General features: G+C 41.3%; 2 protein-coding genes across 3 annotated transcripts; one reads left to right on the top strand and one right to left on the bottom strand.

The window, feature by feature from the left end:
* Positions 1 to 195: 195 nt before the first annotated feature.
* On the bottom strand, positions 196 to 12,605 carry ipo13a (importin 13a). 2 transcript variants are annotated; one of them, XM_066681228.1, is made up of 22 exons: positions 12,382 to 12,605; positions 10,584 to 10,709; positions 9,562 to 10,002; positions 8,891 to 9,060; positions 8,486 to 8,626; positions 7,586 to 7,727; positions 7,181 to 7,347; positions 6,883 to 7,003; positions 6,278 to 6,425; positions 5,698 to 5,879; positions 5,574 to 5,600; positions 5,081 to 5,215; positions 4,673 to 4,813; positions 3,596 to 3,676; positions 3,354 to 3,491; positions 3,148 to 3,244; positions 2,567 to 2,619; positions 2,398 to 2,464; positions 1,714 to 1,772; positions 1,472 to 1,561; positions 998 to 1,176; positions 782 to 910 (listed from the first exon to the last, which is right to left on the bottom strand). In XM_066681228.1, exons 1-22 carry the CDS (start codon positions 12,451 to 12,453, stop codon positions 838 to 840), a joined length of 2,850 nt encoding a protein of 949 aa, XP_066537325.1. In that variant the 5' UTR covers positions 12,454 to 12,605; the 3' UTR covers positions 782 to 837. The 2 variants fall into 2 exon arrangements, with proteins under 2 accessions (XP_066537326.1, XP_066537325.1); XM_066681229.1 differs by lacking the exon at positions 4,673 to 4,813 and having other exon boundaries at positions 196 to 910.
* A 463-nt stretch (positions 12,606 to 13,068) lies between these two features.
* Positions 13,069 to 18,775, top strand: si:ch73-344o19.1 (uncharacterized). The gene is made up of 5 exons (XM_066682115.1): positions 13,069 to 13,341; positions 14,285 to 14,554; positions 16,765 to 17,037; positions 17,265 to 17,419; positions 17,589 to 18,775. Exons 1-5 carry the CDS (start codon positions 13,275 to 13,277, stop codon positions 17,631 to 17,633), a joined length of 810 nt encoding a protein of 269 aa, XP_066538212.1. The 5' UTR covers positions 13,069 to 13,274; the 3' UTR covers positions 17,634 to 18,775.
* The last annotated feature ends 278 nt before the right edge of the window (positions 18,776 to 19,053 follow it).

Raw genomic sequence — 19,053 nt, 5'->3', positions numbered from 1 at the left:
TGCGCTATGTTGATTTATAAAATTTTTTCCTCAAAACTGTGTTCATGTTGTGTGTCTTTTTTGGTTTATTGTTGTTGCAGTCACACAACTCCAGGGACCTGGAGGTTGTGGGTTCAAGTCCCGCTTCCGGGTGACTGACTGTGAGTAGTGTGGTGTGTTCTCCCTGTGTCCGCATGGGTTTCCTCGGGCTGCTCCAGTTACCTCCCACAGTCCAAAAACAAACGTTGGTAGGGGGATTGGTGACTCAAAAGTGTCTTTAGGTGTGAGTGTGTGAGTGAGTGTGTGTCACCCTGTGAAGGACTGGGGCCCCCTCCAAGGTGTGTTCCCGCCTTGCGCCCAGTGATTCCGGGTAGGCTCCGGACCACTGACCCTGAACTGGATAAGGGCTTACAGACAATGAATGAATGAATGACTTGTATTTGGGTGGAAAAGTAACATTTCCATTATTTTGAAGGGTCGCCTTAACACTTCACCCTAGCCCTCTCTCGCAACAAGAACTGAGGTACCCTACCTCTAGGCAAAACGGGGGTAGGGCTGTGCTATTTGCAAGGGGTGACCCTAAATTTAAAGTGTATAATGGTGTTTAAATGTTTAAACACTCTTGATCAAATGTTTTTCTAGATGAAACATGACTTCTTACTGCAATGAAACAGTGAGTGTGTCCAAACCTGATTTGTTCTGGTCAGTATGTAATTAGTTAAAAAACAAAGCAAAAACTATCACATTCTTATTGAAATAATCCACCTCCATCTTTATCAAAGTCTAAACAGTACATTTCTATCCTGTAGTAGATATAAAAATCCTCGGCCGACGACACCGTAACTCGCAGCTCTGCGTTCACTGCCGGCCTTGACACAGCAGAGAAAACTCCTTCACCACCTCCCTCATCTTCCACTTACTCACCTGCTCCCTAAAGAGGAGGATAAACAGTAGTGAAACACAGGACAGGGGGTACTCTACCAGGTTCGCTTCCCTTTAGCTTCTGATGTGTCAGTACCTGAGGATCTGCTGGCAGAAGTGTTCTTTGTGCTGAGGTGTAAGGAGAGTGCTGGGGAAACCCTCGGGCTGCAGAGCGACTCTGAGCTGCAGTGACAGCAGAGTTGGACAATAATGGCTCACAGAGAATAACACCTCAGAAAAGTGTTCCAGCAGACCACACGGCTGACCGCTGACAGCCTGCACATAGAAAGATATTACAGTCCCAAATACTGTGCGAAACATATAAGGACACCTCTACTTTACTGAAAATGTTGGCTAAGAAATTAGTGATGTGGTGTTTGCATCAAAAGCTATTTGACTGCTAGTGGTGCCCATTTGTGGAGAAGTGTCAACCTGCTAAACGTGAGTGAGTGAGTTAAGAGAAGCTATTATAAGCAGAGGTTATCTGCATTTTACTGAAGTGGCCTGGGTTTCCCAAAAGTATTGAATATGATACTAAAGATGGTAGAGGGAGCATCAAGGATTGTCTGACCTCCAGTAAGGTCTGAAGCAGCAGCAGACCGTCCTCCTGCAGCACGTCCCTCACGGCTGGGATGTCCTCACAGTGAGACATTAGCTCTGTCTGAGGAGGATGAGAGAATGTCTTGGGTCATGTTTCACAACAAATTCAATACTGGAAGTAAAGTATATTCATCATATTTAATGAATATTTGCAAATGTAAAGTAACCCTTTCAACACTAAGAAATTTACTTCTAAACTAAGAAATGACTTACAAAAAATAAACACGTGGACTTCACGGTGGGCGTCTCTGGGAACTTGAAAGATAAAATCCCTGCAGAGACAATGAGGCAGTAGTTTAATTAAGGAAAGCCCTCTGAGCCTGTTTACATCTGGCATTAATGTGTTTCAGTGATAGGATCACGTTTGGATTTCACACAACCACGTGAAAGCCAGCTGAAAAGCATTTGTATTGGTTAATGTGAAAAACAGAATGGAGATACATGTTTTTCATTGGACAGTGACGATATGTGAAATAGTAACAAGTATTCTGAATCTGTGAAATCAGCTATGATTCCCCTCCCCCTCACCAGTCCTGGCTTCTCTCTTGTGCTGACAACTTTCTCTGGACAATAGCAACACTGACCACTGTAGAAATCACAGCCACTGTTGACCAAAGCCTTCTCCTGCGTGTTCTGCCCGTATTTGACCATGTCTAATGCACTGGTTACAGTCTGTGACAAACCTTGTTTACAGTAAGTGGTCAGGACGAAATACAGAAACAACAGTGTGTTGGTGTGTTGCAACCTCTTGAGGAGTGGTCCCTAAATAAGAGTGTGTATTACAGAAATAGTGCCCCTTGTGATGCAGTTCCTAACTGTGAATAATTGCATGAGTATGTATATGAGTGAGTGAATGAGTTTCAATTCCCTCTAACGATAGGCGGCTAAAATACATACCACAGTAGAAAACAACTTTGATATCGAGCCCCTCTGACAGATACAAGTCGGCTTTTCTTTTCAAAACCTAGAAAACAGAACAATACGGATCTTTTTTACAGAATAAAAGTCTGCTGTGTTTAAAAACGCAGACTGCATTATGGAATGATTCACATTCAAGTAAACCCACCTGAGTATGAAGCTGCAAAAATGAATCGGCCACATCTGGATGATCTCGAGCACCTGGAAGCCCAGATGAACACATTCAGAGTTAATGCAGAATGTTTGATTGAACATACACTATATCTCCAAAAGTAGACAACCCTTATAATGAGTGACTTCAGCTACTTGAAGGTGGACTCACTGTGGACACAGACACAGCTTGTATAATCTCCATAGAGAAGCACAATATGAGATGGGAGCAGTTATATTTAAGTATAAGCTTAAGATTACCATAATTCATGGCAATCTTGTGCCAGATGAATACCCCCCCCCCCCCAGATTTGGAGTATGGAACAATAGAACATTTTTCGTTTTTGGAAATGATGGAGCTTCAACCAGTAGCTTTGGGATAAACTGAATGTTTTTTTTGTGGCTGAATCCCATCAAATGCTCACAAAAACTCTCAAAATTCTCCACAAAAGAGCAGAAGCCATTACTGCAGCGGAGAAGAACAACCCTACTATGAGTACCCTTCATTTCCATGTGTATGCGTGGATACACTGTACAATTCACTTCTAGAAAGTGTGCTATGGCTGTGTGATTTCTTACTGTGCTGGAAAATGGACATGGTGATGTTTGTGAGGAGTTCCAGGAGAGCAGTGATGGGTGGGAGTTGTTCCTTCTCACAGATAAACACATGAACCAGCTGTAATAAAAAACAGGAAGTTTTTTATTAAGGAACTAAAAAAGGAAGAATACATAATCAATGCATAATTGATTTGGTCTTTGTTTAAACGGAGTAGTTACGATCCCACCTGCCGTGTGAGGTCCAGTGCATAGGCTTGGGGGCAGGTGCTGAACAACTGACCAATCAGCTCACAGAGCTGGGCAACCAGGGGGGCAAACTCACGAATAAGAGTCTTGAGGGATTTCTCGAATACAGCACACGCTGCCTGTGAAAAATCAGGCCTTTTATCGTTGTCCTTGTTTAAAAACATTTAAATATATCACATGATCACAGTGTATCTCGGAAATGGTTGTGGGCTTGCACACCTACCTTTACCACCTCTGTCTCCTTCAGCCACTTGCTCAAAAGTGTTTGGATGAGTGGGAAAACTTGCAGAAGCACAACTACAACCTAAAATGAAAAAACAGAAAGAGCAGCTTCTTTAAGGTGTTGATGGGGCCAAATTTGGTTATAAACTAATAAATACACTGCACTGATATTATTGCTGTTTCTAGATGCGCTAAGAGATTTTAACCAGAGAAAGTAACTTTGTACTTCATACAATCATTTTACTTAAAGGGGGAGATAGCTTTGCTGTTCTCAGGAAACGAACAAGAACAAGCTGAACAATCTGCTAATGATGTCCCTCTGTATCTCCACAGGGGACTGGATCCAGGAAATCTTGTGGACACCAAAATCTGCAGATGCACAAGGCCCTGATCATCACCAATACAAATTACACACTGTGAAGACACAGAGGGCTGAGTGCAATTGGATGATCTTACCCTATTCTTACTTAAAATATCAATTATGGCGATATATCGTATCGATTTCATTTGAGATACATTATCAATACATGGCGTTGAATATCAATATTTTTATTGAAATGTAGGTGCTGTAAACTCCCTAAGACTCACGCTGCAGTCACTGCTTCATTACTCCAAGAAATTCGCAGTGGAGAAATGGCAGGGACAACGGGGGAAAACAAATCAGACACTGTCTTCTTTCAAGTCGAAGGTTTGGGCCCAGTTCGGCTTTTACAACACAGAACGGACAAATGGAATGGACAAAGACTATCTTTTTCTTTAACACAGATGCCGTGATGTATCGTAGAAACTGTCTTGCAATGTATCTAGTATCGCATAATTGCAGTATTGTGATATCATTGTTATCACATCGTGAGATGCCCTGTGATTCCCACCCCTACTTATAATCTTGAAATGAGTTCACAGTGTTCTTACATTGACTACATGTAACATGCTTTTACTTAAGAAGGTCATTTTTGAATTGTAAGCTTGATACACACTGATACACTCACATAGCCACTATGAGCCAATGCCAACATCTGTGGAGATCAACTGTGGCGATTCACTGAGAAATACATGTTTAGTGGAGGCTGTGTCTTACTGGGCTGGCGTAAGCCTGAGGGTGGGCAGCTCTGACGTCCTCCTGTCCTTCTCTTTGTGTCTCCTTCAGGTCTAAAGTGGAGAAGAGGCTGGCGAGGAGGCCCAGAAGGTGCACGGTTGACAATTTATTCGCTGGATTGGGCTGAACCCAGGAATAAAAAACGTATTAACAGATATAAGAAGGGTGTAGGGAACTTTGGCTGTGCTTTGGCTCTGATCTCACAGGGATTTGATTCAGTTATGATTTCTTAGGAAGCACTTCAATGTATCAAACCTCATTTTTACAGTTCTAATAATAATAAGCATGCAGAATGTGAATAACGTCTCCAAATGATCACTAATGCCAGTTTATACCAATAACCCTAATCTTACCCTAGTGAATGCTAGCAACAATCTGACCAGTGCTTACCGTTTCATTGGCCAGTCTCTCCAGCTGCTGGATGTGTGGAGAGAGGAGAGAGAGGAGTTTCCCTAGAATCTCCTCGTCTGGCAGAGACGACAGCAGATATCCCAGAGCCTGCATCAGCCACATACTCTGAGCGCTCTGCAGAAACAACAAAGAGCGAATTCCACGTTAATGTCCACCCGTTGTGGGCACAGATGTTCACAGTTTTGCACACAGCCTCTATCACAATGGTAAGTGTGGGTACACACCTCCAACATTGGAGAGTGGAGCTGTGGATCTGTGTGCCATGTATTCCCAATACCAGTGGGATGAGTTTGAAGTGGTGTTTGTGATGCAGAACTAATCACTGGCTTCACAGTTCTATATGTGGCTGAATGCCATTAGTTCCTTATTGCAATTTTACATTCAAATGGTTGACATGTATGACATGTACACAATGAAACATAGTGTACATTTGACCAAGAAGAGGTATGTATTAGAGGAGTTATGGTCTCACCTTGTGAATCTGTTTAACAAGCACCTCCTGTAAGAGAGAAAGCAGACATGTGTGAGTATGTCGTTGAAAAGTGTGAATTAACTGTGAGTGTGTTCCTAGAGTGTTTAATGCACTGACTCTGTACCTGTGATGCGGTCAGGATATCGTCGGAGTGTGGAAGAAGGTTGTGTCTGCACTCGCGGCAGATTCTCTTCAGCGTGGAGACGGTGGACACTGAGAGATCAGCGTTAGACAGTGCCTGAAGGACCAGACGCAGGACACCAGCCAGCATTACAGGGTGGTCAGCCAGCCACTCTGCCAGAGACCCTGCAGAGGAAGGTTAGAAAACAGAGTGGGTTTTAAACACTTCAGAATATTTATATTATGTTTACTGTCATTTTATTGTCATTTATGAACTGGCAGTTGCATTGTCGAAAAATCACTTTGCTTTGAGGATTTGATGGTTTTCAGCCACATCAATGTTAGTGAGGTCAGGTACTGATGTTGGACGATTAGTTCTGGATCACAAATGGCACTCGAATGGAGCTTCTTTACTTGAGAGAACAGTTTCACTGCTTTGCACCCCATTGATGTAGTGCTTTCTTGCTGAATTTTAACAGTGGGCATGCTAAGTTTAGGGTCATATGCATCTGCTCCAGAAGACCCTATTCTGTTGAATTCATGATTCCAAACATGTTTCAATTTACATGCACCTTGTGCTGTACCTATAGTGAGCATGATGGTCTCTGCCAGGTGGATGTTGCTGGCAGTGACAAGGGGGATCAGACCGATCAGACCAGGAATTACATCAGAGTAACCGACGTCCACTGTCTCAGCTATGGACTGGAAACCAAAAAGCAGAGCCTCTATATCCTCCATGAGAGAGAAAGAGAGAGAGAGATGTAGTTGAGAATCTAGCAGTAATTACCACTATTGTTTCGGGTCATGGCAGTGCGTTGTGTCTGTTTTGCTGCGTTTAACCTCGTCTTTGCGCTCTCATATAAACGTGGGTCCAGCGCTGTGATTGGACAGACTCAGACGCGGGGGTGGGGCGATTCAAAAATCTCTGCACTTGATGTCAGAAGCAAAGCAGAATCAGAACGGCTAATATGCTAATTAACTGAATTTGCTTTTCCATGTTATGTCGCATTTAATTAAATCAGTAAAACACGTTACATCATTTTTTAACATCCTAAAAACACAAAAACAAAAGCAACATGAAGGAAAAATTAGAGATTAACAACAGAAACTAATCAGAAATTATCACTTAGACTCATTAACCTAGTGTGCTGTAAAGTGCTGTAAAGTGAGTGTGCTGTAAAGGACTGACCTGCCATGAGGGCGAGTGTAAAGTATCTGTCAGCAGAACACCAAGTTTATCATAGAGATTACGCAGCAGCTCTGGGCCCAGAAGCTCGTACACATACATAAGAGTATCTGAGATGTCCACTCTGTAACAAATAAAGATCAATCTCTTCTAAGGAAACAGACCAGGAGATGTCCAACCCATTTCTGAAGATGAATACAAACCTGTAAGACTGGTTAAACACTCAAACCCATGATTATGAAGCACAAAAAGATGTATTTTGTCATTATATAGGGCAGATTCTCTGCGGTTGTTTTATTACCTGTAGGTTCTGAACTGTTCTTTGTCATCAGATGACCACGAGGCATAATCCTGGTCACTGGGGAAGTGAGCCTTATGCAAGAGCACCTCCACCAGCTGGAAGTACACGGGCCTGTAAACCTGCAGATACAGCGTTTGTTTCTCTGCATCCAAAGACATGATGTCGTCCTGTGACAGAAAAAGAAACATTTTATATATATATATATATATATCTTATGTTTCATGTTTGAACTAGATGAAAGCATACCAGTCCAAATTGTGATTTCAATCACAGTGCATCCAACAATAAGGAATGCCTCTTTTTATACAGTGACTGACCCTGCCTCATTCCAACAAGGAGTTACACAAGCCAGCGGGTTAATGGCACTACTGAGGGAGAGTTTCTCTGTGCGACAGTGAGTCTCACCTGTAGTGTGTACCAGAACGTGAGAGTGAGTGAACTGGAGGTTTCATCCACAGGATAATGTCCAGGTATACCGGTGCAAGACAGGATCATATTCACTAAAGCCTGGAAACTCTGCCAATGGTCAACCTGCTCCAACAGAGACCTGAGAGGAACAGGAAGGGAGAGATTTCCCAAATGTGTTCTGTTAAACAAGCCGTATCTTCTATTGTACATATCATTGTCTTTCCTATTATGCCATTGTCACGCCCTCGTCTCGTCATGTCTGTTTTCCCCGGCCATGTGCTCTTTTAGCACATGGCTATGTTTGTTGTTGTTCTAGTCCCGCCTTTGTTCCCGTCTCCTTGTTCATCACCCTCGTTATCTGTTTCAGGTGTGTCTCGTCTGTTCGTGTATTTAAGTCCCCTTCCCTCACTTCCTGTTGTCGTTCATTTGTATTGTTTGTTTCCAAAGTCATGTCGGTTTGTGTCATTTCTAATCATGTAATTTCTTTCCTCTAGTATTGTTGTTTCGCCTCCAGTGTTTCCGTGTCTTGTTTCTTAGTTCAGTCTGTCTGTCTCTGTCGTTTTCCTCGTTTCATTTCATAAGTCTAGTTGTTTCCGTAGTTGCCAGTCTTTGTTTCGTTATATCTTGTGTTTCATTAAAATTACTGTGTTTTAGCAAGTGCGTCCGCCCCAGTCAGTCCACCTCCTCGTGCCCGACAGCCATAGTGCATATGGAGGCCCATCTGAGCCCATAAACTTCCATTTCCATTAGCTACATTAGATTTATAGCTTCAGTACAAAAATGACAAAGCGATTTCCAGAAACCAAACATGTCATTGCCTAATTCACTCTATTACAAATTAGAGGAAAAATCTCTGATCTATTTTGCTGCTTTAATATCTGTGGCATAGTGTGTTACCTGCAGTGAGTTTCGCCAAGGGCCACAGTGATGCGGCAGATTCCATGAGACGTCTCCATGTCTCTGTCCTGAACCGCCTTCTTCAGTTGCTCCTGAAGAGACAGAACCTGGGGCAGCAACTTCAGCAGGCTATCGGGATACCTGCACACACAAACGCACAGGCTCACACTGACAATTCAGTTTGCTGTGAGTCTGCTGTGGTACCCGTGTGGTAAAATCACACTGTGTAAACACCTCTAAGATCAAACTTCCACACTATGAATCTTCCACATGCTGTACTGTTTCAAAACAATTCTACAGTTAATTATTTAGGAATAGCTGTATATAACTGTATATAAAGGTGTCTCTAGTTTATTCAACTCATTATGAGTCTCTTGCCTGTCTGTAGTCTGTGGGCCTTCTCACCTGTGGCAGTGGTGCTGTGAGATGGCACTGACGATGGTCTCCACGGCCACGTCGAAAAGCTCTGGCTCCTTCAGCAAAGAGAAACCATCCTGCAGTAGACCTTCACTTTCTTCCAGATCCACGTCCAAATTCAACCAGGAGACCAGGCACCGCAAAACACGCTCTTTTACCTGCAGATGACAGCACAGGTTCACAGCCACAGATCAATCAGAAAGATGGTCAAGGCTCAAGAGTTTATTGTCATTCACACAAACAAATACTGTTAAAATTGCACAACAAATTCCTACTCTTGATGACTTCTTCAACCTCTAAGTAAGGACGAGGGTTTTAGAAGATTAAAATAAAAGATTTTTGTTTGTGTCCTTCTTTGTGAATGTTTTCTTTGTCTTTCCTCTAGTTGCACCATGCAGAAAGATACAGTTATCAACCAGTGACAGACTAGGGCTCGATTTTCCACTTAGATAACTACATCACTTTGTACGAAAGAAGAGTCTCTGGGCAAGACTCCTAATGCTACCCATATCTCTGTTACATGACTGACAGGGACAAAATGTAGATATAAATAAATATATGAATTAATATTAAATACCGAAATGTAAACATCAAACCCGTCTCCACACTCAAACAACCAGAGTGAAAAATCTAATGTATAATTAAATATAATCTTTTACCTGCGCTGCTGAATCTTCTCTCCTGAGGATCTGCCTCAGCAGAGGACACAAAGAGCTCCACTCTCGGGTTAAAGCACTCTGCAGCTGAGCTTGACGCACTTTTGGTATTTTCCTGGTCTGTAGCTCCTCCGGGAGAACCACCAGAACCTCCAGCAGTGCTTGGTGCCGGAGATCCACATCCACTGACCCCTCGCCACTCTGGAATGCTCTTAGCAGGTCCTGCAAAGCTGTGGTCCAGCTGTCCAGCAGAGTGTGTAGGATCAGAGAAGCTAGTGCCACGCAGAGCCTCGTCAGAACCATCCTGGACCCACAGGAGAAATGCCCAACCTGAGCCATGAGCTGAGAGCGCAGAGGCTCCTGCTGCTCTGCTGGGATGTCTGTCCAGTGGCGGGAGATTTTTGTGTACAGAGTACTGGCCCCGAAAAACTGGATTTCAGGCACCTGTGGAAGTGTAGTGGAGACTAAGTGTAAGAATGGAAACCAGAGCAGGTTTGTGTCTTACACCAATTTGGTGAATCTCAACAATGAAGTCTAGGAAGCATGGTTGGTCCTGATTTATAAGTGGGTGGGATGGCCCTTTCTTTCAGCGCATTATACAAATATAATGCAGATCTGGGCAGGGTGTGTTCTCCTCCAGCGTGTTTAGCTGTCCATTGGCAGCAGTCAGAAAACATGGAATGCCTGGCTACCCATGTCTCAGAGGAAGCATGTGTCCCCTATCATTTCCAGCAACTGCTTGGAAATGTTGACAACTAATGTTTGGGGAGAAAATTGGCATAAATGTTTTTATATAAATAAATACTGAATAAACACTTGGGATATTTTTCACAGTTGTGAACTATAAGGTGGAAAAACATATTTTAAAAATAGGAATTTTTATTTTGGAATGTTACTTCATAGGGAACAACTACCATTTTTTTAATCTAAAAAAAGTGAAATACAACTGATTTACTGAAGAGAACGTATGAAAAAGAAAGCTTAACCCATGACTTGTTTTACACTGATAGATAGTCAGTACCCACCTTATCTGGATTGAGCAGAGCCCAGCAGAAGTGCCAGGCTTGTGGAGAAGCCTGGGCTTGGGTCAGCCACTTCTGTGCCACGTTTTTTTGGGCCATATCGGGATCATAGTACAGCTGCTGCAGAGCCTGGGTAAGATTACACTTATCAGTTCATATACAGCATTTCAATGGCACAATGTCAACAACTCCAAGCTGTTCTAGAGATTTAAACCCCATCCATTCTAGAGGACACAATTGGGGAAGGGGGAGTGTGCCACCCAAACTACACTTGCGACCAGTTATTATTAGAATAGAAACGCTTGCTGGGGGATATCAGGTTACTTTTCTATCCAGCCCCTCCTCCTGTCTCCTGTACTAACCCCAGCTTTACACACTCTGTAAGATGCATCTCACAAAAGTTTAATAATTTTACAAAGGTTTTAGGTGTCACAAACAAGGGCAAGGTCCTTCAGGCTCTCTAATATACAGCGATGGTATTGAAAATCGCATTGCTGTCTTTGCATTCTGCCTCTGCTATCTAGTGCATCACATACCAAGGCTGGACCACTTTCCAATCGAAATTAACATGAAATGATTCAGTGATTCGTTTTTCAAACGATGATTCCAAGGAGAGAGTTATAAGGTTCATTCATTCCTTCATTATCTGTAAGCGCTTATCCAGTTCAGGGTCACGGTGGGGTCCAGAGCCTACCTGGAATCACTGGGCACAAGGTGGGAACAGACGCTGCAGACTGACACCAGTCCTTCACAGGGTGACACACACTCACACCTATGGAGTTGCCAATCCACCTACCAATATGTGTTTTTGGACCGTGGCAGGAAACCCACGCGGACACGGGGAGAACACACCAAACTCCCCACAGACAGTAACCCGGAGCGGGACTCGAACCCACAACCTCCAGGTCCCTGGAGCTGTGTGACTGAGACACTGTAAGTTTATGGTTTCCAAAATTATAATATACATTAAAGTATATTAAATTACGTAGACAACATACAGTTCTAACAATCATGCACACACATTAATACCAAAAAAATGTGTAAATCTACGTTCAAACAAGAGGGCGAAAAGTCGCTCACGGTTGCTTGTAGCTCTGTCACGAAATTGTTACTAAAAATCATCTGCTCTCACAGAATATGACTGGTCATCTGGTGTTTTATCACCTTCTAGTGTGAACAGAACTAACTCTATGAATCTACGAATATGCAGTTAGTCCCCATCTCTTGAAAGCCCTGCCCCTCGAGATGACAGGAGAGGCTCGTTCAGTTTGTGACATAAGAACCCATGGCTGTCTGAATTTGCTCATTTGAATCTTTCTGGGACAATGCAATTTGAAAGCAGAAATGCTCAGCCAAGGCGTTGGCTGCTTTATCCAGTCGACTGCTAGTGTATAAACATCAGGATATGTCTTGTACTGTATAATCAACATCACACATGTTAACATTGCTAAACACTAGATTTACACTGGAGGGGGTTTTTAAAAGAATTCATCTTTATTATAGAGGAGAAAATCAAACTCCACTTTTCATCCTACAGGTCTGAACACATGCACAGATGTTTGTATCCATCCTCCACAGTGAGAGGACCACTCAACATTGTGGATCTGAAAGGATGTGGCTGTTGTAGCTGTGGCTGTTATTTTTTACTCACCTCAGCTCTTCTGACAGGAAATAAAAATGTTGTAATAGGAAACAACTTGAATATAAGTGACAAAACTGTGGATATGAGTGTTAATTGATATTTAAGAGCAGAATAAACCTATGTACGTTACGGCTGGTTTAACCCTGTCTGTTTTCTTACCCTCTCCACCGCTTCCACAGTGAACTCCGTCAAGTCTGAAGACTGCTGTAACGTTACAGGAGTTGAAGACATTTTCGACCTTGTCTCTTCTTTTGGCGTGTTCAGAAAGTCCTCAGCTCCTTTCACAACCTGTTCATGTCTTCGAATTTACCCTGTAGTTGATTTAAAGCGTAAATATATATATCTACTTTCTGTCGCACTTCGTCTGTTACGCGTTTTCTTAACGGTCACTCACAGAGCCGCTATAAGGTGGGCGTCACTTATTTTGTTCCACACCTGTTTTCCGACATGCCACGCCTTTTTCACTATGATTGGTTAGTGGCTCGCATTTACAAGCTACTAACCAATAGAAGCACAACATTGTAGCCAATCATAGCGTATGAGGGGCGAGTCAACACACTTGACTCAAACTTTGTTGTTGTTATTATTCTTATTCTTATTCTTATTCTTATTCTTATTCTTATTCTTATTATTATTATTATTATTATTATTATTATTATTAAAAGTAACATGGATTAACATCTTTTTAAAGCTGGTTCATATCATAGTTAATTCGCCCGCAACTGGGACTGAGTTGACACTAAGGATCATTTGCCAAGTATCGACTCCCACTCGCGGACATTGTGGAGTCAAAGAACCGACTATGCAAGAGTCGACTCTTCATCATTAATGAAGATTGGGCTGAAAAGAAAGAGTGGGAGAAGCTCTGATCATCACAGACGGATATAACAACACACACCTGAAGCCAACGCGAATCCAGAGGCGTGTACAGTGTGAACAGAGCCTGTACCCGAAGCCGAAACACCGCCAGTCCTCGGCACAGCCCTCTGGATATATTTAGACATGATCTACACCATCAAGTAAAGGCCAGCAGACTATACACAGCAGACAGAATGGAGACTGGTTTGGGTTTTATAACGTGGACCATCCTGCTGCTCTCCAACATTTCGACTCTCAGGGGTATGCAAAAATTTATTTTTTTCTGGAACATGTTATTATTACATTATTATATTATTATAATATTATATGTGTTTTTTCTTCCTCTTTTTTCCTTTTCTCTTTTGGTCTTGTTTTTTATTCTGTATACCAGATTTTATATATTTTCGTCTTACATTTTTTTTTACATTTTTGCTATTTAACATTTTTATATTTTAGATTCCTCTCTTTGTAGTTCAATTTATATTCTTCCTCTGCATTTTTTTCCTGATGTCACCTTCAGTGTTGTATTAAAAATGTACCACTTAAACACAGTGCTTTCTTGGAACAACTGGATTTTATATATATAACATTTGAAACATGTACGTTTTACCTTTGTCTCACACCTTCACTGAAGTATGTTGGTGTCAGAGTCATTTCTTTATTTAGGACTTTCCTCTGAAATCTGTTAATTGGCTCCTGGAAGTGAGAACTTGTGCTTTTTGTGAAATTCATGAGGTTTGTGTTAATGAACACAGCTCAGCACTGAATATTTATCAGCTGTACTCTTTTTATAGATTCCTCAGGAGTGCTGCATACATAATTTCTCTTTTTTTTGGACTCTTGGTTTTGTTTGTTCCTTTCCACTTCTGAAGCCATTAAATGTCACTGTGGCTTTGTACTGACCGCGCTCACAGACCCTCAGCCACACACTGACCAGATTAAACGATAAACATGAAGAAAACCATGGTTTTGTTTTGGCAGAATATTAGTCTGATACATTTTTATAAAACATGGGCTTTGCTCCAATTCATTATGTTTATTGAGGAAAAAAAAAAATTATATATATATATATATATATATATATATATATATATATATATATATATAAAAACAGTAAGCAAAATAAAACTAATAATAATAGCAATATAGTGGCATATTATTAAAGACCCTCACTGAGTTAGTTTTTATTTCCTTTGTCTTTAAGGTGAGTCCACGGCATCAACTCCAGCACTGACAAGTGACTTGACCATAAATGAGGTCATCTCCATCGCTGTCCATGCGACCCAAAAGAATAGCACAGCGGAGACTCATCCTGACAATGTCAGAGAGTTTACTCCTCACAGTGAGACAAAAACTATGGCCTTCCCTTCTCCATCAGATGTCAGTACACACAGTTTGTTCAGGATGGACACCTCACCTACACAAACCGCCACATACACACCTGACCCAGGACACAGCACAGAGACCACAGAAGGTAGGCACAAAGGAACGTTTCACATAAAAGCATCCCATTAGTCTTAGTCATAGCAAAGGCCTTGAGGAAATGAAAAAAAATGTCTTGCTGTTTTTAGCAGCACACCTTAGTCTATTTCAGTCTAACCCTATTGCATATTTGCAGCTTGGTAGAGGTAATGGCATTGCTTGAATGACAAAGTGTTGGTACGATTATAGAGCATGTTACTAACTATCACATGAGCCACATGTGCACAACTGTAAAACAGAGAAACAGTGGGATCAAGGTTATGTAGCTTGACACATATCCTTCTTCATATTATTCTTACATTACTACAACCATAATAATTATTGGGCCTGAGACCTTATGCGATTCTGAAATTAGATCAGGGTAAAATTATAAACATATATACAATTATGCACAATTTGCATTATGTCCTGGTGTGTATCAGCTGATAGAGGAGTCCCAGCGTGTGCACATTCACACTGCACAAAGAGAAATAAAAAGTAAAGCAGAATCAGAGCTGTCTGTGTGCTCCATATCTCATATCACTGTAGGAATGATGCAAAAAGCTTTCTGTCCTGTTGGAGGCGCTTTGTGTGTTTCAGAATCTGACACCAACAGAATAAATGCATTCCCGCAATAGTGGCTGCCATTTCTACAGTTTCAGCTCTTCTTCTGTGTTAATAACATACATTTCCACTGATGTCGTGCATGTATTTGATATGTAATGGTCTCAGAATTTATTTAGTTGGTGTTGTTATGAAAGTTATACTAGTTGGTAACAACAGCCATTTGAGAAGCATGTGTCCAGGAACATGACTATGTTTTGGCCGTGGTTTGTAAATGCTGTTGTATTTACGCAATCAGAAGCCTGGGAACATGGCTATAATTAGAGCGGCTACATGTGGCTCCCTCCTGGTTTACTCCGGGTCAAGCTGGGCCTCATGATGACAACCTTCCTCTCTAATAGTGAAGGCCATGGATATTAGAATATATGAATATATATAAATTAAAGTATTTGTTGAAGGATTCACTGAAACATACACTGAAAACAATACACAACTTGAATGTCTTTTTAAATGGTGGATGAAAGTGAGGTGTTTGAAGGTTAAAGTGAAATGGTTTTAAGGTTGTTGTATCATGCCCATTGTTTCTTGGCAATAATAGTCTACTCTAAGCACTAGATTTTGTGGCAGAAAAAATGATTTATTATGATTTTATTGTGAGATTTATTAACAATAAATACAAGTTTATATCAAATAGCATAATTTTGAAAGTTGTGGTCATTTGCAAAATACCTAACATATAGCAACTTGTATCTTATATCATGCTCTGGTCCTGTCCTGTCTGTTTTCCCCACCATGTGCTCTTGCTCATGGTTCTGTTTATTTTAGTTCCTGTCCCTGCCCTAGTCTCACCTTAGCTCCACCTTCTGGTCAGTGTCTCCGTTTTTGTCTCCTTTGAAATCCTGCCCCCTCGTTACCGGTCTCAGGTGTCCTTGTGTGTATTTAAGTTCCTTTGTATAAAACTTCTTTGGTTGGACATTCCACTATCACTCGTCTGTCACTAGTCTGTTTGTCTTGTCTGTTCCTTGCTTCCCTTCCCTTTGTATGTCAGTCTGGTCTGTGTGTTCCTTCCTTGTACTTTGTGTACAGTGTGTCTAACAGTTTGCCTGTTTGCATTTCCCTCTGTCTCTATTCAGTTAGTAATTCCATATCTTGGTCTGTCTGTATCTGTCTCTCCATGTCTAGGTCTCTGTTTTGTCTCTCTAGTTTAGATTTTGTTTAGATCTACCTGTCCAGGTATCTGTTTAGCTCTCTTTGTCCAGTTCTCTCTCTGTCCTTCTTTGTCTAAGTATCCTGTCGTGTTATCCAAGTCTGTCTCTGTTTTTTTTATACTTTGTTTAAAAATAAAGTCTGTTAAAGTGTGTGCGTCCGCCTGCATCAGTCCGCCCGGTCCTGATAGCTCATTTCTTTACATGGTTTTTTATGAGACATATTTTTAACCTTTTTTAACAAAAACATTTATACCAACATTGTGTGACTTATTACAGTCCTATTGGGATATTTGAATATTGTTCGTGAACAAATGCAAATACTCAATTGACAAAAATACCATTTTAACATTTTGTACTTTTCTTTTTTTCCACCTCTTTTTTCTGGTAGCTTCCTTCCCTAGTCTGACACTTCAATTCCTTTCCTGCTTATTTGCCTCACTTTTTTTTGCAGCTTTCCTACACACCAGTCCGTCTCTAACCTCAGTGAGGAGTAGCGCCATTACTCCAGGATCCATCACTTTAACATCTACGTCACAAAATCTCAGTGAAAAATATGAGACGTCTACGCATCAGTCCACCATAAGTGCCTCGGAGAAGAGTCCATTCTCTACAGCTCCTACTTTGAGTCTAGCTTCCACTCTGACTGCTCCGACTGCCACTGGACATGTTCCTTTGGACAATCCACATCAGGAAGGAGCTTCTGAACTGGACGTTGGAGACGAAGGTATGCGTACTGTTTCATAAACTCTGTCCACCCCCACCCCCTTACCTCAAATGTAATTCATTCATCATTCTGAGACATACGTTATCTGGGCAGTTAGTGTTCTCCTTCAAGCATTTTGCGCTTCAATGATGTTGGTGAAATCCAAACCTAATCTGTGACTCTTCATTGCTACCTGTGCTGAATTCTCTCTGCCATGTTTACATCTCACGCTTCTGATTCTGATTCAGGTAAAGTGCCTCATGCTTCTCCGTGGGACCCTCTCCTTGCGGCTCTTGTCTCTATCTTCATCGTCAGCACGGCTCTGGTTTCTGTGATGCTCTTCCTCAAGTTCCGCCAACAAAGTGAACATCCAGAGTTCCACCGTCTGCAGGACCTTCCCATGGTGTGTCCTTAAGATTTTACTGTCATTTGTTAAAATCATATACGTGTATTGTAGAAATATAGCCTAGAGTGGCTGCAACCAATCCACTTTAATTCATTATAACCTATATTTAAACCTTATTGTGAGGATGGGCACAGAACGATATCTGCTTTTTTTTCTTCTGCTATAGGACGATCTCTTGGAGGATACACCGTTGTCGAGATACTCGTATTAAGATGAAAGACATTATGTTACTGAAGACCCTCGGCCCTGGACCTGCTGCTCAGGATCAGCAACCAAATCTGAACACTGCTCAAAACACGGTCGGATACGTCTTTGGGATTTCCTGAGATAATCTGAACATATAAACAAGCCATAGGAAGTCCTATATAGTATCCTTTATAAGGTGACCATTACCTTTAGATCGTCTCAGCTGAATGACCTTTAGGGGGCCCATATCCTGCAGGTGTCTTGCATTTCATGTTTACCCCTTAGATTAATTTAGTTTAATAACCTTTTTAACTCAGTATTTGATCACGAGAAATGGCACAGCCATCTGTGGCATAAACATCCTTTCTCACTGGAATGGCTCTCACTTTCACCTTTATTATGTAGCACAGTGTAAGCCAGTATCAGTTAAATGTAAGTCAACTGACAGTAGGGTTCTCCTCTAAGCATGTTGATCTGTCATGTCATTCTTAATTTAATATTCCACACATAAAAACACAATGGAAACTTTGCTACTGTTTACGTATTATATCAAATGTTTAATGTATACATACAATTAATTCATTTGAAACCTCAAAAACAAGAAAATAAGAGATTTCTAGGCTTTACTAAGTTTCGGAAAGTGGCGTCGGATCTATTACCTTCAACACATGAAATTGTATTCCATGTCTAATAGCTCTTGATTTTGTCACCACTGTGGTGTCTGGACTTTAATATTTTCACTGGTAGAAAATGTTTTGATAAGCTGAATACGTTTTGTATATTTTGTGTTTATAAACTGGCAATGGAGGAGGAGAAATGCTTGAATTATGCCCTTCTAGAACATCTAGAGGGGTTTATCTGTGTGTTGTTGTAAGTAATAAAATACAGTTAGTATTAGTAATAGTATTTAGACCTATTATTAGGTTTATCATGTGACTGTTGACATTTATCTTAGCACTAAAAGTCAAATAGTAAATTTGCCAAAAAGTTTTAAAATCTAATGTATTAATATTTAATTCCTTAATGTCTGTGTTAAAGATAGTGCCTACTCTATTTTGTGCCAAATGTGTTCTACTGTAAATGAGATTGTCCCTATGTTGTATTATATCTCACTGTAACAGTGTGAGTGTGGATTGTAAAGAAACAGTTTGTAATAAAACAATTTTATTGCGGAACACTGTTCTAAACATTCGTTCATTATCAGTAACCCTTATCCAGTTCAGGGTCACAGTGGGTCTGAAACCCACCTGGAATCACTGGGCGCAAGGCAGGAACACACCTTGGAGGGGGCGCCAGTCCTTCACAGGGCAACACATACACACACACTCACTCCTACGGACACTTTTGAGTCACCAATCCACCTATCAACATGTGTTTTTGGACCGTGTGAGGAAACCGGAGCACCCGGAAGAAACCCACGCAGACACAGGGAGAACACACCAAAG

The sequence above is a fragment of the Hoplias malabaricus genome, chromosome 9 (assembly GCF_029633855.1).
Source record: "Hoplias malabaricus isolate fHopMal1 chromosome 9, fHopMal1.hap1, whole genome shotgun sequence".
In the NCBI taxonomy this organism is placed as follows: Eukaryota; Metazoa; Chordata; class Actinopteri; order Characiformes; family Erythrinidae; genus Hoplias; species Hoplias malabaricus.
This window is presented reverse-complemented; position numbering and strand designations above follow the sequence as displayed.

Coding starts and splice junctions, on each gene's coding strand:
- si:ch73-344o19.1 (XM_066682115.1), top strand. CDS start 13,275: ATGGAGACTGGTTTGGGTTTTATAACGTGGACCATCCTGCTGCTCTCC. Junction 17,038..17,264: donor ACTGGACGTTGGAGACGAAG/GTATGCGTACTG, acceptor ATTCTGATTCAG/GTAAAGTGCCTCATGCTTCT. Junction 17,420..17,588: donor GTCTGCAGGACCTTCCCATG/GTGTGTCCTTAA, acceptor CTTCTGCTATAG/GACGATCTCTTGGAGGATAC.
- ipo13a (XM_066681228.1), bottom strand. CDS start 12,453: ATGTCTTCAACTCCTGTAACGTTACAGCAGTCTTCAGACTTGACGGAG. Junction 8,627..8,890: donor TCACAGCACCACTGCCACAG/GTGAGAAGGCCC, acceptor TTGTGTGTGCAG/GTATCCCGATAGCCTGCTGA. Junction 7,004..7,180: donor GAACAGTTCAGAACCTACAG/GTAATAAAACAA, acceptor TATTTGTTACAG/AGTGGACATCTCAGATACTC.